This window comes from Cygnus olor, chromosome Z (genome assembly GCF_009769625.2).
Source record: "Cygnus olor isolate bCygOlo1 chromosome Z, bCygOlo1.pri.v2, whole genome shotgun sequence".
NCBI classification, from domain to species: domain Eukaryota; kingdom Metazoa; phylum Chordata; class Aves; order Anseriformes; family Anatidae; genus Cygnus; species Cygnus olor.
This window is the reverse complement of record NC_049198.1, coordinates 29,258,450-29,278,169: the sequence shown is the minus strand read 5'-3', so window position 1 is coordinate 29,278,169 and position 19,720 is coordinate 29,258,450. Positions and strand designations below refer to the sequence as shown.

Here is a 19,720-nt window from a genome sequence, read left to right as displayed (position 1 = left end):
CTGTTTCAGCTCCTTACCACCCTCCTTGTAAAAAATTTCTTCCTTACATAGATAGAGGTTGGAAAATGGTCACTTCCTTTAGCTAGGTTGATATTGCTGGGTTTAAGTTGCCCTTGACACTTGCTTTGATGATTTGCCTTACTACTATGATTCTGTTTCTGCCTTCAGCTAAATTGCTAGCATGAAAAATAGTTTAATGATGTGTAACATACTTGGTAAAGCCTCTGTCTTTGTGCAGTTGTGTAAGACAGTAAAAAAAAAAAACAGCAGACACTGAATCACTAATCTGGTAAGCCTGTAGCTAGGCAATATTGACCAGTGAACATGTCTTTATTGTCTTCGGAAAAATCTCTCTTCATAGATGCCAGTGCCATGAATTGCCTTGGTCAAATTAGTAAGTTGTTTTTTTTTACTGTAGTAAGTTTTATTGTAGCAAGTGTAGTTTTCATGAGTTTATGCTACGAATTCAGGTCTCTGACCAGTTCTTGTATTAATTTATTCTCTAGATAACTGGATTCACAAACCTCCATAGGTCACACTTTAAAAGTCGAGGTAATGCAGATGTTGCTGTTCTTCAGTAAACTCTCCAAACCCTTTTTTTTATGCCCACCAGATGGAGAGTTTCAAGATAAGTCAGCAAAACCTGAGGATGAAACAATTCTACCTAAGTGATGTCTGAGGTGTAGCTGCCTCCTCCTACTAATGCAGGTCTCAGCCTCCTCTTGCACTGACTCATTAACTACAAAACTGTCATACTGAGGACTACATTTTAATGTGTAACTTTACTGTTATAAATACTGAGACAGTCTAAAAAAGATAGATGCTGTAGAATTTGTAAAGCCTTCCCATTACATTTTTGCTTATTTCTAATCATGCATTTTGACTTCTACATAAAGCAGCTATGCTTGCTTTATTGCTAGTCTACGTAAGTTTCAATTAGCTGGAGAAGGAATGGGGAGGACATCTCCTTATGATTTGAGACTTATTCCCATTCCCACACTGGTCAACCAATTTTAATTACAGACTTCAAAAATAACTTATAGTGTGTCACAGGTTGCTAGATAAATATGGCTCCACTGCTAGTGGTAGCAAGGCACACAGCGTGAGGAACAAGCAAGAGGATCTAAAGTTGTGTTTTGTTTTTTTTTTTAAAGTATGTTAACAGCAAAAGAAAACACTGGTGCATTATTTGATGAGAATGGTCAGCTCACAAACAGGGACATAGATAAAGCAGAGATGCTTAATGCCTTCTTTGCCTTTGTCTTCAACACTGATGGTGTTGAAGTTGTCCATGGTCCCAGAGCCCTGAGTTGGAGAACTGTGACTGCAGGAATGATGAACTCCCAGCCATCACTGAACTTCTGCAGGATCTGGATACATATAAGTCTACTGGGGCCTGATGGCATTCATCCCAGCGTACTCATAGAGCTGGCTGATGTCATCACGAGACCTCTCTCAGTCATTTTGCAACAGTTTTGGGAACCTGGAGAGGTCTCAATTGACTGGAGGGTGGCAAACATGATTCCAATTTTCAAGATGGGCAAGAAAGGAGACCCTGGTAATTACAGGCTGGTCAGTCTCATTTCAGTGCCTGGTAAAACTATAGAGAAAATTGTTCTGGGATTCAGTGAAAAGCACCTGAAGGACCTTGCAGTCATTGGTCATAGCCAACACAAGTTCATGAGGGGAAAGCCCTGCTTAACAAACTTAAGTTCCTTTTATGACATGTTCCTAGTTGACCAAGGGAAGACAGTTGCTTCAGCAAAGCTTCAATAGTGTTTCTCACAGGATCCTTCTGAACAAAATGTCCAGCATACAGCTAGATAAATATGTAATATGATGGGTGAACAATTGGCTGACTGGTTAGGCTGAAAGGATAATAGTAAATAGGGTTATATCAGGCTGGCAGCCAGTCAGTAGTGGGGTTGGCGTTCCCCAGGGCTCCATTTTAGGGCCAGTTATCTTTAATGTTTTAATAAATGACTTGGACATAGGACTTGAAAGTATATTAAGTTAGCTTGTGGATGACACTAAACTGGGAGGAGCTGCTGGCTCCATCAAAGGTAGAGAGACCTTGCAAAGAGATCTTGACAAATCTGAGGGCTGGGCAATCACAAACCACATGAAGTTCAACAAGTGCCAGAACGTGCACCTGGGAAGGGACAACCCTGGCTATCCGTACAGATTGGGGGACAAGAGGCTGGAGAGCAGCCCCACAGAAAGGGACCTGGGGGTTTTGGCCAACAGCAAGTTGAATACGAGTCAACAGCGTGCCCTGACAGCCAAAAACACCAACTGGGTCCTGGGGTGCATCAAGCATGGTGTCACTTGCCAGTCAAAGGAGATGACTGTCCTGCTCTGCACTGGTGTGGTCTCACCTCAAGCACTGTGTGCAGTTTTGGGTGCCACAATATGGAAATGACGTTAAGCTATTAGAGAGTGTCCAAAGGAGGGCTACAAAGATGGTGAAGAGTCAAGAGGGCAAGATGTATGAAATCACTTCGTTTGTTCAGAGCCTGGAGAAGACTGAGGAGTGACCTCATGGCAGCCTACAGCTTCCTTAGAGGGGGTGAGCACAGAAGACGGCACTGATCTCCTCTCTGGTGACAGTAACAGGACTCAAGGGAACGGCCTGAGGCTATGTCAAGGCAGGTTCAGGCTGGATATGAGGAAAAGGTTCTTTACCGAGAGGGTGATCAGAACTACAACAGGATTCCCACGGAACTGGTTATGGCACCGAGCCTGTCAGAGTTCAAGTAGCGTTTGGACAATGCTCTCAAACATCTGTTGTGATTTTTGGGTAGTCCCATGTGGAGCCAGGAGTTGGACTTGATGATCCTTGTGGGCCCCTTACAACTCAGGGTATTCTATGATTCTATGAATTGTAAGTCACAGTGCGCTGTTCACTGTTCTTATTACCCTTGTATATAACAGAGAAATTGAATTAAAGAACAACCTGAAGTCATTAGTTTCTCTTAATAATTAACTAATTATTAAGGGGGAGACAGTGTTTACTCTTCCTCTCTGGAGTGTCTGTCAAACTTTATATACACTTAATACACTTTACAGCTGAAGCTATTTATCTCTAACTTGCATCTGGGACAGAGCTACTGCTACTTTATCCTGTTTGTCTGCAAAGGACCTGCTAGAGAACGCAAGTATTAGGAACAAGAAAAGGCACTTCCATCAGTGGATCTGAAGCTGCTGTTTCTGATACTGCATTTATACTTATACTCACTGTGGTTTATACAGGAGAGTTAAAACTTTGCTTTCTCTGCGCTATAGCCCACAGCTGAGAATAGCTGGATCTCAGCATAGCTTTTGCCTGATTCACCAACTGTAGGTAGACTGTGTTCATCAAACTACTGAAATCTAGATACCTTCCATACCTTACACACAGAACAATACAGTAAAGGACCAAGAGTCCTTTAAAGGATGCAGGGACCTATACCAGTACTTGAAATGCAAGCTGTCTCCACTGGACCATTCTAACTACAGTGTATATTTTTTGTATGTAGAACTGCTGTAACAGTAGCAAGTTGGAAAAGCAGGGTAGAATTTTGGATTGCAGAGGTTCTGTGGAAGACTTTTCTCTCCAGAGTTTGAACTTCCACATCCTAAAACAGAAAGCTTTAAAAATTTTCCACTTTAACTGTTTGAGTTGACTATTTCAGAAACCCACTTTAGCTTAGTACCATATGAAGTTCTTTTCAAACACTCTCAGACACCTTGCCCTATATGAACTGTGACAAAGCTTTCTCTTCAAAGTGTAGTCTTTTCCTAACCCTTTTACCTCAAGTTCCATCTGTCCCGTTCATCAGATACTTCTCCACATACTGAAACTTAGCTTAAAAAAATCTTAAGTTAGTCTTATTAATAAAAGGAGAGACAAACTCTCTGAGATCATAAAACTTGGCACTCATATGTAGACAAGTGTTGCTTATGTTTTAGGACAAAACCAAATTCTTTTTAATGAAAGCACAATGTAACATTTAAATCCCCTTAGTAGAGGTAGAAAGCCAGTGTTTTAACCTAATCCATTCCAGATCTGAAATACTGATACCAGGTATTGATTTATTGCTATTAGTGATAACCAAATTTGAGAGCTTATAATGTCAACAAGGTAGCATGAATACAGTTGTGATCTCCAATATTCATAGAGTAAGACATGTCCACATCTGTAGTAAGACAATAGCAGATTCTACCAAGAATCCACTGCTTCTTGTAAACATTGTATTTGTGCAGATTTGTTTTCATACTTTGATTTCTAAAGTCATGAAAGGCAAGGTTAGTAGCAGAAAACACATCCAGTTTCACATTCGGCAATATGAGAACCCTGCTCTTCAAGGACAACCAAAAACCTAGCAGCACATTTTCAAACAATATTACAAGTTTTTCTGAATTACCCACCCTTCAAACTCCCCAAACAAAAACAACAACAACAAAAAAATCTGACACCAAAAATAAAGTGCAGTACCCAGAAAAATAAGTGTCAAGAAAATAGCCATGTTCTTTTCTTTGTTAAAAAAAAGAAAAAAGTACTTGGCCTCAGTCTTAACAATACTATACTGTGTCCATCATTTTGGATTCTTCTTCATCTCTTTGTATCACAGAGTTTAAACTGCAGACATTTGTGTTTATGGAACCTTGTAGACCACTTGTGTTCTGCAACAGATGAAAAATTGACAGCTTAATTCCCCACAATTGTATATACGGGGAGAGAGAGAGAGAGAGAGAGATTTTAGCTTAAGGTGGACTCTTCATGTTGTCTATCTCAAGATAAGTTTGCAATAGTAAGAAAATAAGCTCTTAAAATTATCACTAGTAATACTGCACTGTGCCAAGATGCTCTTTTAAATTTAGCTGGCATAGCTTGTATTTCATCTCAGTATTTCTAGCACTTGTCTGTACATTAACTTAGAATACAGCTGTTGAATCTTACTTGAAAGGTACCTTAACCAAATTATTTCAAGTTAAGTAGTTTCAACTGTGACTTCTTCCATAATATTTAATTTTTGAAAATCTCTTAAGTTGCTTCTTTATCCCAGAATGTGGCCTCCACTAGTACAATAACAAAAGATGTAAGAACCCTCAGTTTCCTTTTATCACAACAGGAGATTTTCTTCAGGCTTGACTTAGCTGAAGGATTCCATGAATTGGCATAACCATTTTACACTGAAAGCCCACTTCACTGCTAGTGGTAAAGAGTGTGAATACAATTCTAGCTTCTCATCAGCTTTATGATGCAGTGTTTCTTTTTAAACAAAACAGTGCAATGGCACTGAATTAGCATATGCTTTTGACCTTACGCTGATACTTTCTGAATCCCAGCAAGCAGAAAAAAGCCTACATATGCCTTGCATATTGATAATACATCCCATTATATCCTGAGTACTGGCAGTTCTAGGAACAGTCCTCTTTATATTTCAGAAAGGTATAGCTTCTCAGCACAGGACCCAATCCTAATTTAGTTAATTTTTGGACATAATGAACCTACCTGTGACAAAGATGTCAGCTGTCCAATAAGACTAGGATTGACACTGGGATCCTGTAGTAAGATACCTTGAAAGCCATGTGATTGTGACAAGACTCTCACTCTTGTCTTGAATGCCTCAAGTTCACTTTTAAAAGCCTCAAAATACCCTTCTCCTGTCTGAAAAGAGAAAAATTAATAGTTTCACTTAAAACAGATTTACTTTTGAGTTGTAAGCATTTCATTCAGTGGATGCCATGAAAATGTTAGTCAATTTAAAATGAAAATCCAGGTAAAATTTCTTTTCAGGACAAACTGTAGTATTTATATGCAGAAGCAAAGTCATTTATTCATCTAAGGACACGTAAAAAAAAATAAATCTAATTTTAGCCCTTCCTTTATTACGACTCAGAAGCTAGTGCTCTTAGAAGAACAGGTGCTTGCTGTGGCACTCCGGCCGAAAGTAAAGCACAAGTTGACTTGCATTTTAACTGAATGGCTTTAAAAGCAGTACTAAGATCCATCAATCTTGAATAACTGCATACACTCTAAGGTAAACCACAGATTCAGTCTTCCCACATTTCTCCTGTGTTTTCAGGACTGGAATTACACCAAAATAGTCTGTCTAGAAAGAACTGCTAACAAAGATCTTTCCCATAAAACTAAGTCAATAAAATATTTATCATCTTATGGTCAAGAAGAAACCTGCTCTAGAACACTGGTCCCTTGTACAGCATCATTATGTAGGTTGACTTACTTTGGCTTTTTGGAAAAAGAGACGAAAACAGCCTCTTGGATCCACATTGCAACTTTTGGCAATTTCTATAATAAACTGCATTACAACTGCCTGGTGTGCTACTTGTTCCATCAGAGCTCTTTTCTGAAAAAAATAAAATAAAATTAGAGTTCTGATTTAAAGATGTTTCCTGGAATTGTATTTATAAAAGTCAATGTAATTTCCTTTTATTTCCTAAAGGGATGAGAACTGGTAGTCACAGAAGAAAGGGGACTGATTGTTTGCAGGAATTAGACCTAATGTTAAAAGATGTTACAGAGTTGGTTTGTTTTTTTCTTCCCTCTAACTAGGGTAGAGAGAGTGGAAGAAGAAAAGCTAAACACCTAATGAAGTCAGGCAGCTTTTACATAGTGAAAGTGGGAAACTGCATACTTTCAAACAATTCAAAGACGTTCATACCTGTTCAGCTTCTAGATGAAAGCACCATAACATGAGATATTTAGACGTTTCTTCACATACAAGATATGGGTGGTCAGACAAAAATCTCTGACTATCATCCCATCTGCTCATCATGCCTGATGAGAAACAGATTAAGATATTTGAAATGGATAGATGACTTAATGCAGCAAAGAAGTTTTTTTTTTTGCATTGATACCCCTGTATGTATACCATCTGCATAATTCAGTGTCTGCAGAATGCACATTAAAGTATACAGCTACATTTGAGGGTTTTATTTAGATGTCTAACTAGCACTGAAAGAACATTACCAGAAGGTACAATCAGATCTTGAAGATACTAAAAGAAAATTTAACAATTTCCTATACTTAATGCATCTCTAGCAGCGTTGATGAGTTATTTTTAAACAGTTCTCCTATATACAGTATCAAAGTAGTATAGGTGTATCTAGTAGTCACATCATCAAGTAGCTTACAAAACTTATAGATTATTCAGAGATTCTAACAAATACAAATCCTCTGGAAGTCTGCAAATAAAGCACAAAAAACGTGTAATCTGCTGAAAATGCAAGTGCCTCTAATGCATGATTTTCTAGGTGTTTCGGAAATTTGAATGTAATTACAGAAACAGCTTGATTTCAATAGAGTAAAGCCACATTACTATTTGAGAGTTAACTTGAAGATTGAATTTCAACAGCATGAGGCTACTTCATTTGAAGAGATGAGTTTAAAAAACAGAACTCAATACTCAGACCACTTCTGAAAATCATCCTTCATGTATCACTGACAGTCAAGTCATTTACTGGCAACAGGAATCAGATGCACAGTTTTACCCATATATCAGCATAAAAATATAACTTGGCTGGATATAATTCAATAGTAATGACCTAAACTAATCTTAATTCTAGCAAACAAATGCCTGAATAGTCATCGTTGGTTTCTCTTTCTTTCAAGTGTTTTTAACAGAGATGTTATGCACAAGTTCTTTACTACCTGAAAGGCAGAGCAGGATCCAGAAAAGGGAGTTGGGCTGTATGGCTAGTGAAGTCTACACTGTTCTTTGACAGCAGATAGCACAGAACAAAGAGACCTGAAAGAGCATTAATGTGCTGTCCTTACAATGCTCTTAAGTATTTAAAATTAAAATAACAACATCGCTTTGAATTTAAGAGGTAGGAAAAAAAAATTGATGAGCTTTCGTAATAAGGTTGTTACTATAACTGCTTAATCTGAATTTAGACAGCAAAGTAGTTTTGCCCAGCTCCTAGCCTGGAAACACAAAAGAAAGCCCATTTTTTTCTGCTGAAATGCACAGCAGAAGAGACATCTTCTGGACGCGTCACTACACTTGGCAGTTCAAGTATTTGAGAGAATATATGCCTATTGTTACTATTTGCATACTTTGACAGCATTGTGCCTCGCCTGGTATTTGCGAGGTTTGGTAAGACCTAGAGGGCCAGAAACCCTTCCTCTAAAAAAAGTTTAAGATCCCTAGATGCCAAATAGCTTAGTAAAACCCAGTTTGTACAATCAGGTGAATTTTGTCAACTCAGTCCTTTTATTGATTGCTCTGGAATTCCAAATAAGGCCATACTACATCACTGTCTGAAAACAGTCTGCAACTAAGAGTGAGAAGTTCTTAACAGTACCATTAACATTTCAGATTACTTTGTAAAATGAGCTATGCTTATGGGGTCAACAATTACAATGGAGCTGAAGTGCCACCTAGCGGATAGTTAAATATAATTTAAAGGAACACACAATTCCACGCACACACACTCAGTAGGCGTTTCCAGATGTTTACCTTTAAATCAATCATTCCTCCTGCAGCTTAATAGCCACCAGAAAACCACTTAGTAGAAGGAGACAGATACAGGCAATCACAAGCACATTTATATACAGAAACTCTGAGAATAACAGTGTGCTCTCCTGCTGAGCAGCAAAAAAAAAAAAAGTTGCTAGAACATAAGTTTTGAGGTCTTAGGCCCATTTGAGTACTTGTTTTAGATTAAAGTTCGTACTAGTTAACAGAAGCTAAGAAGCTGCTGTAGTTTACATATTATTTCACTTTGGAATGATTATTTCTTGTCATAAAATAAAGCTAAACAGCCTGTTAGGTATTTTGTTCGTTAGCTTTTGTTACGTACAAGAATAAGGAGAAAACCTACATAAATTTTGTAGAAATCTGAACTGCAAAATGTTGGAGAAAGCACACTCACCGAAGTGTCTAATCTTTTGTTCATGTTTTTGCATAAACGATTCAGACAAGTCTTCATCTTCTGTTTCTTTTCTTTTTTGATTAATAAAACTCTGAGGAATAAAAAACATATATATATATATATTACTATCACAGAAATCTCCATACATACCTTTTTGTGATATATATGAATATTACATTTCAATATGTTACCATCCAAAGGCCAATATTCTAATTTTAGAGTCATGTCATATGCTTCAGAAGGCTTTCTTTTTTTAAAATGTATTACCTAAGAATAGAATTGAAAAGTTGCATTATAGAAACACAGAATGGATAGGTTGGAAGGGACCTTAAAGATCATCTCATTCCAAACCCCTGTCCTGGTCAGGGACACCTCCCACCAGACTAGGTTGCCCAAAGCCCCATCCAGCCTGGGCTTGAACACCTCCAGGGATGGGGCATCCACAGCTCCTCTGGGTAACCTGTTCCAGTGCGTCACCACACCCTGAGTAAAGAATTTCTTTCTTATATCTAATCTAAATCTATCCTTTTTTAGTTTAAAGCCATTCCCCCTTGTCCTATCACTAAACTCCCTGACAAACGTCCCTTTCCAGTTTTCCTGCAGGCCCCCTTTAGGTACTGGAATACTACTGTCTTCACAGGAGAGGTGCTCCAGCCCTTTGATCATCTTCATGGCCCTCCTCTGAACTCATTATAATACATCCATGTCCTTCTAGTGACGTGGGCCCCAGAGCTGAATGCAGGACTCCAGGTGGGGTCTCAGGAGAGCAGAGTAGAGGGGAACAATTACCTCCCTCGCCCTGCTGGCCATGCTGCTTTGGATGCAGCCAAGCACATGGTTGGCTTTCCGGGCTGCAAGTACATATGGCTGGCTCATGTTGAGCTTCTCATCAACCAGCACCCCCAGGTCCTGCTCCTCAGGGATGCTCTCAATTCATCCTTTGCCCAACCTGTGTTTGTGCTTAGAGTTACCCCAGCCCAGGTGCAGGACCTGGCACTTGGCCTTGCTGAACCTCATGAGGTTCACACAGGCCCACCTCTCAGGCCTGTCCAGGTGCCTCTGGATGGCATCCCCTCCCTCCAGTGTGTTGACTGCACCACACAGCTTGGTGTCATCAGCAAATTTGCTGAGGGTGCACTCGATCCCACTGTCCGTGTCACCAACAAAGATGTTAAACAGTGTCAGTCCCAGTACTGACCCCTGAGGAACACCACTTGTCACTGATCTCCACCTGGAGATTGAGCCATTGATTGCAACTCTGTGTGCGATCATCCAGCCAATTCTTTACCCACAAAGTTGTTCGTCCATCAAATCCATGTCTCTCCAATTTAGAGACAAGGATATCATAGTCTACTAAGCAAATAATTCTGAGAAACTTCTGTCCTCAGGTAGGAACATACTGATCTGCGTAAAACAAATATCATGTACCTTGCAGCCCTGATGCAGCTAAATCAGTGAAATTATGAGATTGCTAAGCTGTTTAAATTGAATTGTTTAAACAAAGCAGATATTTTACTTAAGAAGAATTTGTGCTAAATAATCTGTATTACAGTAGTCATTATTAGTTGCAAACTCTATCACATTTGTTAATTTGGCACACCAGAAGAGCAGACTCCTAATGTGAAGAACCTGTTGTTCAGGCCCAGTTTGGCAACATGTGTACTACAAGACCATTACAAGTTCTGATCCCCAATTCTGACAGAGAAACATCAACTACATCTGTAGTATGAGGGCAGCTTGCTCCCTTTCATAGGGCAAAATAAAAACAAAAAACATTTAACACACACCTTGATTTTGCACAGTACCAGCCACAGACAAGTCTCAAGACTAGTAACTAGTGGAATGAGAAACGAGACTAATGCATGCGTTCATGCACACTGATATGGGTCATACCTTATTAAATACCTCCTTACTAACAGGATCTGTGTTCCATGGATTCTGCCTTTCCCGCTGGTTTAGTGCTTCTTCTTTTCTCCTCCACTCTTCTTCCCTCCATCTCATCTCTGCAGCTTCAGTCTTTGCTCGAGCACATTCCTGATCGAAGGATTCTGAATTATGCAGCGCTAAGCTACCAAGTTTTTGCTGGGCTTCTGCAAGATTCCACGTGCATTCTACAGAGTGCTTCACAAACTCTTTTTCTTTTTGGCAGACTAATTCAATCCCCTGGTTGTAGGTCTGTGAGAAAAATCAGATGTGCTATTTATGGAGGGAAATTGACAGTTTAAAAATTATATAGTCACAGACAGGCTTAAACCCCAGACATAATGCTGATCTGTGATCTTGAAGACAGCTTAGAAGCAGTATTAAATTCACAGGAATGATTAAGCATGGTTTTGTAGAGCTGGATGGCTTTTAGAAGAGATTTCTAACTCAAGCTGTATTAACTTTAAGTGTATTAGCAAAATCATGGATCAAGTGCTGCTGGCAATAATATTTTTTATTGCTAATAATATTTTTTACAATCCAACGGCTATTTGTGACACAGCTGAAAAATCTTCCCTGATTAACCTCCGGCTGGCTGTGGCCTGAAATGTGAGCAACATCCAAGTATGAGAATACTTGGACATATGCTTGAATACATGCTTCTGAGAAGAAAGTATCATTTTTATGATGGCAGATCGCAACAGTTAGGTAACTGCCTGTATTCACATCAACAGATGGCCACCATCTTCCCTTGAACCAACAGTGAAAGTGGCATTTAAGTTATAAAGTGGCTGAGACCCAGTGTAAGCATACAGTCTTTTTGGTCAAATCTACTGAGGAGGTCACTGCTCATAGCTGGGAGAAAAGAGTGACCTCTTAAGCAACAGTGCTTATGCTGCGTCTAGGCGTATGCTGAGAATTCAAAGTCGGTAACTTGAACTATCCTCCGAAGCCTTTCCTCTGCCATGCCTTCCCACGCGCATCCATGTGGATTCATTTCTTGGCCTCCCAGGACCACCTTATGAAGCTTGTGGTGCTGATAACCTCTGGCAGAAGGGCGTGAAGGATGACACAACCCGTGAAAGCTTGCGTGAAGGGAACTTTCATGCAGACACCTCAAAGTTCTCATGCTAACTTTGTTTGGGAATCGCAGCACTTCTCCCCCTCGCCACCCCCCCCCCCAAAAAAAAAAACAAAAAAACACGTTGGAATTTCACTGGAAGCTGGAAAACTCGATAACAGCAGCTCCTTGGAAAAACACGCGGAATTCCCAGCAGCGTATTTATAACAAGCTGCCTCGCCCCGGCCGCCAGAGCGCCGCAGGGACCGCGTAGCTGCTCTTCAGACACGAAGCCGCCGGAACAACTCCGGCCCAGCTCTTTCCACGTCACTTGTCAAACGCGGAGCTCTTACTCACGACGGCGGCAGGCGTCAGCCCCCCCGCCCCCGCCGCCTCGGCCCCTCCTGACTTGCTCCGGGGCTGCCGGGAGGCTCCGGGGAGCACGGGGCCCCGCCGCACTGCCCCGGCCCGGCCCGCTCCGGGCTCCGCCATTGCCCCCTGCCCCTCCGCGGCCCTCTCCCCGCCGCGGGGCCAGGACCGGTGCCGGGCGCCGCGCCGGCGGTGAGGTGATGGGGGACGGGGGCGTACCTGCGCTTCCAGCAGGCGCTGCCGGACGGCGGGAGGCACAGCCCGCTCCTCGTCCTCCTCCGACGGAGGGCCTCCCCCGCCGCCCCTGCCGCCGCCGTCCCGGGAGCGCGGCAGCCACAGCGCCATGCCCGCCGCAGGGAGCCGCCGATCGCCGCCCGCGGCGGTTGCACACCGCGCCGGAAGCAGGGCCGCGCGCCACTTCCGGCAATACCGGCAGGCCGCCGCGCTCCCGCCGCTCCGCCACAGCCCCCGGACGCGGCGGGCGGGGCCTGCGCGGGGCGGGGCGGGACCGAGAGGGGCGGGGCCTGCGCGGGGAGCCGAGGGGGCGGGGCCGTTCGGGGGGCCTGGGGTGGTGGTGGGGTATGCCGCGGTCGCCGTGGCAACGCGCGCGGGGCCGGGGTCCCGCCCAACCGCCGAGCCCGCTGAGGGCGCCGTGAGGGGAGGGGGCGGCCGGGGTGCGGGGACGAGTGTGCAAGGAAAGCCTTAAGTTAAATTAAAAGCTGACGTTAAATTGAAACCTGAAGTTAAATTGAGACCTTACATTAAATTAAAACCTTGAATTAAAACCTTAAACTTTCTCTCGCCACGTTATGTTTATGTAATGAAAGGGATTGCCGCTCTTGTGCAAACGAGTACTGTGTTCCTTGTAATGAGTCTTTTCATCAGATATAAAATGGAAAAAAAAATCGCCGTGGCTTAACGCTGTAGGCAGCTAAGCGCCACACAGCTGTTCCATGACTCCCCTTCCTCAGCAGGACTGTGGGGGGCAGAAACAGGAAGGAAGAAAACTGGTGGGCTTGATACAGAAGTAGTTTAACGAAAGAAAAGAAAAGGCTGTGAGGAAGCAAAAGGAGTAAAAAAATTATTCTCTGCTTCCTACCAGCATCGATGTCCAGCCACTTCCAGGGGCCTTTCTCAGTACGTGTAGCTGTTGCTTTGGAAGATGAACGCCCTCACAATGAATGCCCTGTCCCTTCTCCTCACCCTTCCACCCCCCCTTTTATTGCTAAACACATCATATGGTGTGAAATATCCCTTTGGTCAGCTTAGGTCAGCTCTTGCCAACCTCTTGCCCACCCCCAGCATAGTGGCCTTGGAGGGGGCTGGAGAGCCAGCCTCAGTGCTGTGCCAGCCCTGCTCAGCAAGAGACAAAACATTGGTGTGAGATCAGGGCAGAGCACAGCACTGTATGGGCTGCTGTGGGGAAACTTAACTCCATCCCAGCCAGACCCGGTACGTCAATAAAAATCGCCCATTTATTTCCTTGTGCGTGTTAAACATGTCTGCTGTATATAATGCTAAGGTCTACAAAATCAGTCTGTTATGTGAACTGATAAAAAAAAAAAAAAGGCCAAAATGCAAAATGAGGTATGATAGGGCTTAATCTGGCACCCTTTTGAGTTAATCAGTAATAAAGCCAATTGCCTAGTGAATCCCTTCTGATGTAGAGCTCTGCAGACTTCATCTGATGCGTATGTACAAGACTGGACTAAGGAGTCACATGTGTAACTTTTTTTTTTTTTTTTGTTCCTGAGGTTACATGCCTTGGTGTGTTCCTGCCAGAGAAACATCACATTTATCTCAGCATGTGCATCGTGGGTCAGCACAAAGAGGCAGAATGCCTTCCTCCTCTTTTCCCTCTCTTGTTTCATGAGAAGATGTGGTTTAGAAAAGGTGACTTTTGCTTGATATATTATTTGGGCTAGAATGTTTAATGTCTCAAACCTTGTAAAAGCTGTAATTCATACATAATCTTATTTTTCTTTAAAACTGATAGGTAATTCTTGTATTGCATGTGTTTCAGCATGGCTGAAATATTAGGCCCATTTGTAGAAAGGAATAGATTAATTTATTATTATTATTATTATTATTTAAGATTTTGTGATCTGAAGCTTTGATAGCAGGGGCTAGTGATAGCACGATGAGTCTTCAGTTTCTCTTGGTTTTCCTGTACTGTCATTGGTTATGATTCTGGTGAATGACATTCTGTGTTTGAAAATCGTTTTGAAAAAAAAAAAAAGGTGCAGGACAGAATGGCTGTGTCTTGATAAGCAAAACCATGCTGATGCCATTTTAAAACAGGAACAGATGAATTTGAGAGGAACAGCATTTTACCTGTTTTTTTCACCCTCTTCCTCAGAGGTTGTTATTGACACAAATAGAAAGCTACAAAATTAACATAAGCGAAGACTACAAAGTTTAATTTTCATGCGGTCCTTTACCACATCTCCAGGTGAGCACAGCTCTGAATGCACAGCTTTTCAGCTCCTGCGCAATAAATGCCCATGGATGTATTCTGACCATGACATAACGTAAACCACTTCCATAGTGTAATTATCATGAGGTAGATGATGTTAGATAAGTTCATAGTTTGTCTTACCTCACAGCAACATGTTTTTGTGTCTGTGCCTTTCATTAGTAGGAATTAATTGGCATGAAGAACATAGTTTCTTTCTCAGTGAAACATTACTTTTCACAGCCCTCCCTAAAAAGACTATTATTAGAACAGTGTCTGAAAATACAGATACCATTTGAAGGAGGATATTGGCAAATTCCAAAGAAAAAGAAAAGCAGTGAATGTTGAACATCCAACAGTTAGAATATCCAACATGAAATCCTGGCCCCAAAAAAATCAGTGGTAAACTTCCCATTTATTTCAAAGGGGTCAGAGATTTCCTTGCAAAGTATGGTAATGATATCTTTAAACAAGTCATAATTTGCTGTAGCAGAATAAACAAGAACTAAATACAGGAAAATGCATTTGTATTTGTTTCTTAAAAAATATTTCTTAGATGAAATCTTATTTCATTTTGTTTCTACGAAGTATTTGGACAATCCTTATGTAAGGCATAGTAACATACAGGAAAGCTTCCTTATACTTTCTCATTTGTCTACAGTCCCTGTAAGAGATGATCTGTGCTTTAAGGGGATTGCAGCTGGGTCTTTTAATTTCTTATTTTTCCTTCTTATGCCATGCTGTGTTCTGACACATGGTGGAACATTAGGTTAACCTCAAAGGTCAGCTTTTTTTTTTCTTCTTTTTTTTTCTTTTTTCCACATTTGCAATTCCTTATTGTGAAGTTTGTGACAAATCATGAATTTAAGGAGTAGGCATTCCTTATAAAGCCAAAATCTTATTTAATGTTTGTTAGGATGACCAAGAAGAGAAAAATGATTAAAACAATGATCTGTCTATGTTGTGTTTCATCATTGCAAGTAGCCTTAGGCCAGACTTTTGTAGTCAAACCTACTAGAAGAAGTGTGTTAATATAAACAGTTTTCAACCCTTATCTTTAATTTACTTAGCATTGTTTTTGTTCTTGTTGGTCTCACATTTTTATCTTTCTGGAGCAAGAAACTCCTGTAAGCTAAAGAGGAGGTCAAGTCAGTAGCCACTCACTGTCCCATTGTCATGGAATCACAGAGTCACAGAATAGTTTGGGTTGGAAGGCAACTTAACTCTCATTCCAACCCCCCTGCAATGGTCAGGTACACCTTCCACTTGACCAGGTTGCTCAAAGCACCATCCAGCCTGGGCTTAAACACTTCCAGGGATAGGGCATCCACATCTTCTCTGGGCAACATGTTCCAGTGCCTCACCAAACCCTGAGTAAAGAATTTCCTCCTAAAATCTAGTCTGAATCTACTCTCTTTTAGTAAAAGCCATTACCCCTTTTCCTATCACTACGTTCCCTGACAAAGAGTCCCTCTCCTGCTTTTCTGTAGGTTCTCTTTAGGTCCTGGAAGGCTGCTGTAAGGTCTCTCCAGAGCCTTCTCTCTCCAGGCTGAAGAACCCCACCTTTCAGCTTGTCTGCATAGGAGAGGTGCTCTGGCCCTTTAATCATCCTCATGGCCCTCCTCTGGACTCGTTTGTATTGGTCCATGTCCTTGTGTTGAGGGCCCCAGAGCTGAATGCAGGGCTGCAGGTGGGGTATCACAAGAGCAGAGTAGAGAGCGAGAATCACCTCCCTTGACCTGCTGGCCATGCTTCTTTGGATGCAGCCCAGCCAGCATACAGTTAGCTTTCTGGGCTGCTAGTGCACATTGCCAGCTCATGTTGAGCTTCTCATCAACCAACACCCCCAGGTCCTTCCCCTCAGGGCTACTCTTATCCATTCTCTACCCAGCCTGTATTTGTGCTTGGGATTGCCCTGGCCCAGGTACAGGGTGTTGCACTTGGCCTTGCTGAACCTCATGAGGTTCACACAGGCCCACCTCTCAAGCCTGTTCAAGTCCCTCTGGATGGCATCCCCTCCCTCCAGTGTGTCGACTGCACAACACAGCTTGGTGTCATCAGCAAATTTGCTGAGGGTGCACTCGATCCCACTGTCCGTGTCACCAACAAAGATGTTAAACAGTGTCAGTCCCAGTACTGAGCCCTGAGGAACACCACTCGTTACTGCTCTCTATTTGGACATTGAGCTGTTGACGTCAACTCTTTGAGTGTGACCATCCAGCCAATTCCTTACCCATCAAGTGGTCTGCCTGTCAAATTCATTCTCTCCAATTTAGAGACAAGGGTATTATGGAGGACAGTGTCAAATGCTTTGCACAAGTACAGGCAGATGATATCAGTTGCTCTTCCTGTCCTGTAATCTCATCAGGTGGCAACCACAGAGGGTTACCTTGTGCTGATATTTCTTTCTTGTGTGTTGCTTTTAAATGTTATTAATATTCTTAGTCTTTTAAAAAAATAATTCTTATTAAGAAATATTTTAGTATCGTTGGCCTTCTACATAACTCACATTCTGTGTTTTTATAAGACAGGAAAAAGGGCAAACAGGCTGATAAATGAATGCTGCTCTTAAGGTTGCTGCTTATGGTGAATTCATATATATTCTAAAATTGTAGGCAGCATTTACTTTGTCAAAAAATGTTTATTCTGTTACAGCAAATTCAAAATATACTTTATGTTCCCTATTGTTTGTACATTTTGTATTTATTTTTCTAAATGCTTTGCTTCCAGTATTCATCTTTCTCTTCTCTGTCTTTTGTCTTTAAGTGTTGCTGATACAATAAAGGGTTATTTGCAATGTCATTACGGGTTCAAAAACATTCAATGATACAAGAAAAAGGAGATGTAAGGAATTAAATGAAAGAATATTTTATTATCTCTATATAAAAGGGTAAGCAAGGTCAAAAAAAAAAAAGTTTGATTGGTCTTAGTCTAGAGACTGTTCATCTTTTCCAAGGATTACTTCCGTGCAGAGTTTGTCAATACCGTGCTCTCATGTAGCTAGTTGTAGTATATAATGCTTATTTGTCACCTGTGCATAGCAGATTTTCTCTGTGCGTGTTAGGACAGAAAGGTTGCTCAGTAATAACTCTGAAAAGGATGAGACTGTTTTGAAAAGGCCTAAAAGATTTAACACCTGTCTCAGCAAATTCTGTAGAACACTTCTTTATTCTGGATAGTACTTATATGCCTTTCGTGACTCAAACTCAAAGGTGTCATGGTATGGCATGACATGACATGACATGGCTCAAGGGTGTTTTCCCCCTTTTTTTTTTTTTTTTGTTTCTTGGCTCTACAAAAATATACACCTTAGAGTTTTTGTTTGCCTTTTTTGTACAGTGGGATATATTTTCATCTTTCAACTCTCTGAAGTAAAAATTTATTTGGTAAAATTAAATACATTCCTTACGAGAGGAACCAGTGCCCGCCTGTGTCCTTACTACTTCAGAAGTCAATATATGACAAAACTATTTGCTTTCCTTTAGTAGTATCAAAAGCTCACAAAAGAGTTTTTCCTGGTCATTACTATGCAGGGACCCATTAGAAAGACAGTTGTTACGTGCAATATGCCTAGAAAAGATCAAACTTTGAATGAAAAGTATTACTCTCCTTATTATCTCTTTTTTTTTTTTCTCTGAAATTTTCTTCCTTGTGTCATTGCTTTGTCTAGAAATCATCAAATTGCATGGTTTGGTTTTAGTCTGATTAGAAGTGAACATGTGTCCTTGTCCCTGTAAAGACACAGAACCCATCCAAGTGAAGGCTGTAGCAGAGTTTATAGTGTAATATCAATTGTGGCCAACCTAGCATCTCATTTCAGCATGGCAAAACCCTTGCTGTAGGTTCTAAGCAGAGTATCTGACAAAGTACCTTATAGCTTTCCTCCTGTGGTGGGGGCTTATGAAGGTACCTTCTGTCTCTGACTGTGCTGCCTATGCAGAGCAGTGGTGATCTTCTCATCCATTCACTCAGAACACAGTTAATGGGGTTCTGAAAGATAAGAAGCAGAGACAAGTGCGGGTACTTCTGCCCTCAGCCAGCAGGACACTGGTCTCATGCTCTGAGTTTGCACAGCCAAATTATATGATGTTTACTACATGGTTGGACCTTTGGAGGGAATACATTTCAAAAGCAATAATGATGACTGTCTTTCAATGCTATTTTGTGACCGGTTTGCTGAACAGACATTGGATGTTGTAATTTCATATTAATATTTTATTTTACTCCTCAAGACAGCTAATTATAGTAATTAGTTGCTTGCTTGGTGGGGTGACTCGTGGTCATAGAAAGCACTGAGAAAACAGCTGGACCAACATTTAGCATGCTGTGTATAAACGTGCATTATACATTGTTTGTATATATAGTCTGTCACAGCTTTGGACATTCTCTACAGTGTAACTATGTAGTCTGCCTTCAAGACTTTCAGTCATCTCCATTCCAAAAGTATTTTGGGGTACTCGTGACAGTTGGAAAGTTAATGACAGCATCAAACTCCAGTGCTGTTCTGCTAAGCCAGATCTTTCAAAAATAATAAAAACGTACATGGTTTCTCACCCTTTTGCCCCCTACAGTTCAGAAGATAGTGTAATCAGAAGCAGTATAGTCAGGGTATTGGAGACAAAGTGAATAAGCCATTTGCTAGAGCAGCAGTTATTCTCTCAGTCAAGCAGACAAAAAACTGTATATTTTTTTCTGTATCTATACCTAGACAGACTGGAGAAGTGGGCCCATGTGAACCTAATGAGGTTCAACAAGTCCAAGTGCAAGGTGCTGCACCTGGGTCAGGGCAATCCCAGACTTGAGTACAGACCGGGAGAAGAACTCACTGAGAGCAGTCCTACAGAGAAGGACTTGGGGGTTCTAGTGGACGAAAAGCTTGACATGAGCCAGTAGTGCATGCTTGCAGCCCAGAAGGCCAACTGCATCCTGGGCTGCATCAACGGAGGGGTGGCAAGCAGGTCGAGGGAGGGGATTGTCCCCCTCTGCTCTACCCTTGTGAGGCCCCACTTGGAGTGCTGCGTCCAGGTCTG

At 41.6% G+C, this 19,720-nt stretch overlaps 2 protein-coding genes across 2 annotated transcripts in view; both read right to left on the bottom strand.

The window, feature by feature from the left end:
* The window catches only part of LOC121061857 (programmed cell death 1 ligand 1-like), a 287,916-nt gene that overhangs the window by 252,965 nt on the left and 15,231 nt on the right, over positions 1-19,720 (bottom strand). The gene's annotated exons all lie outside the window — the stretch shown is intronic.
* Positions 4,055-12,723, bottom strand: CDC37L1 (cell division cycle 37 like 1). Its single transcript, XM_040541274.1, has 7 exons — positions 12,455-12,723; positions 10,777-11,058; positions 8,884-8,974; positions 6,669-6,784; positions 6,231-6,353; positions 5,498-5,653; positions 4,055-4,665 (listed from the first exon to the last, which is right to left on the bottom strand). The coding sequence occupies exons 1-7, from the start codon at positions 12,578-12,580 to the stop codon at positions 4,564-4,566; spliced, it is 996 nt and encodes a 331-aa protein (XP_040397208.1). The 5' UTR covers positions 12,581-12,723; the 3' UTR covers positions 4,055-4,563.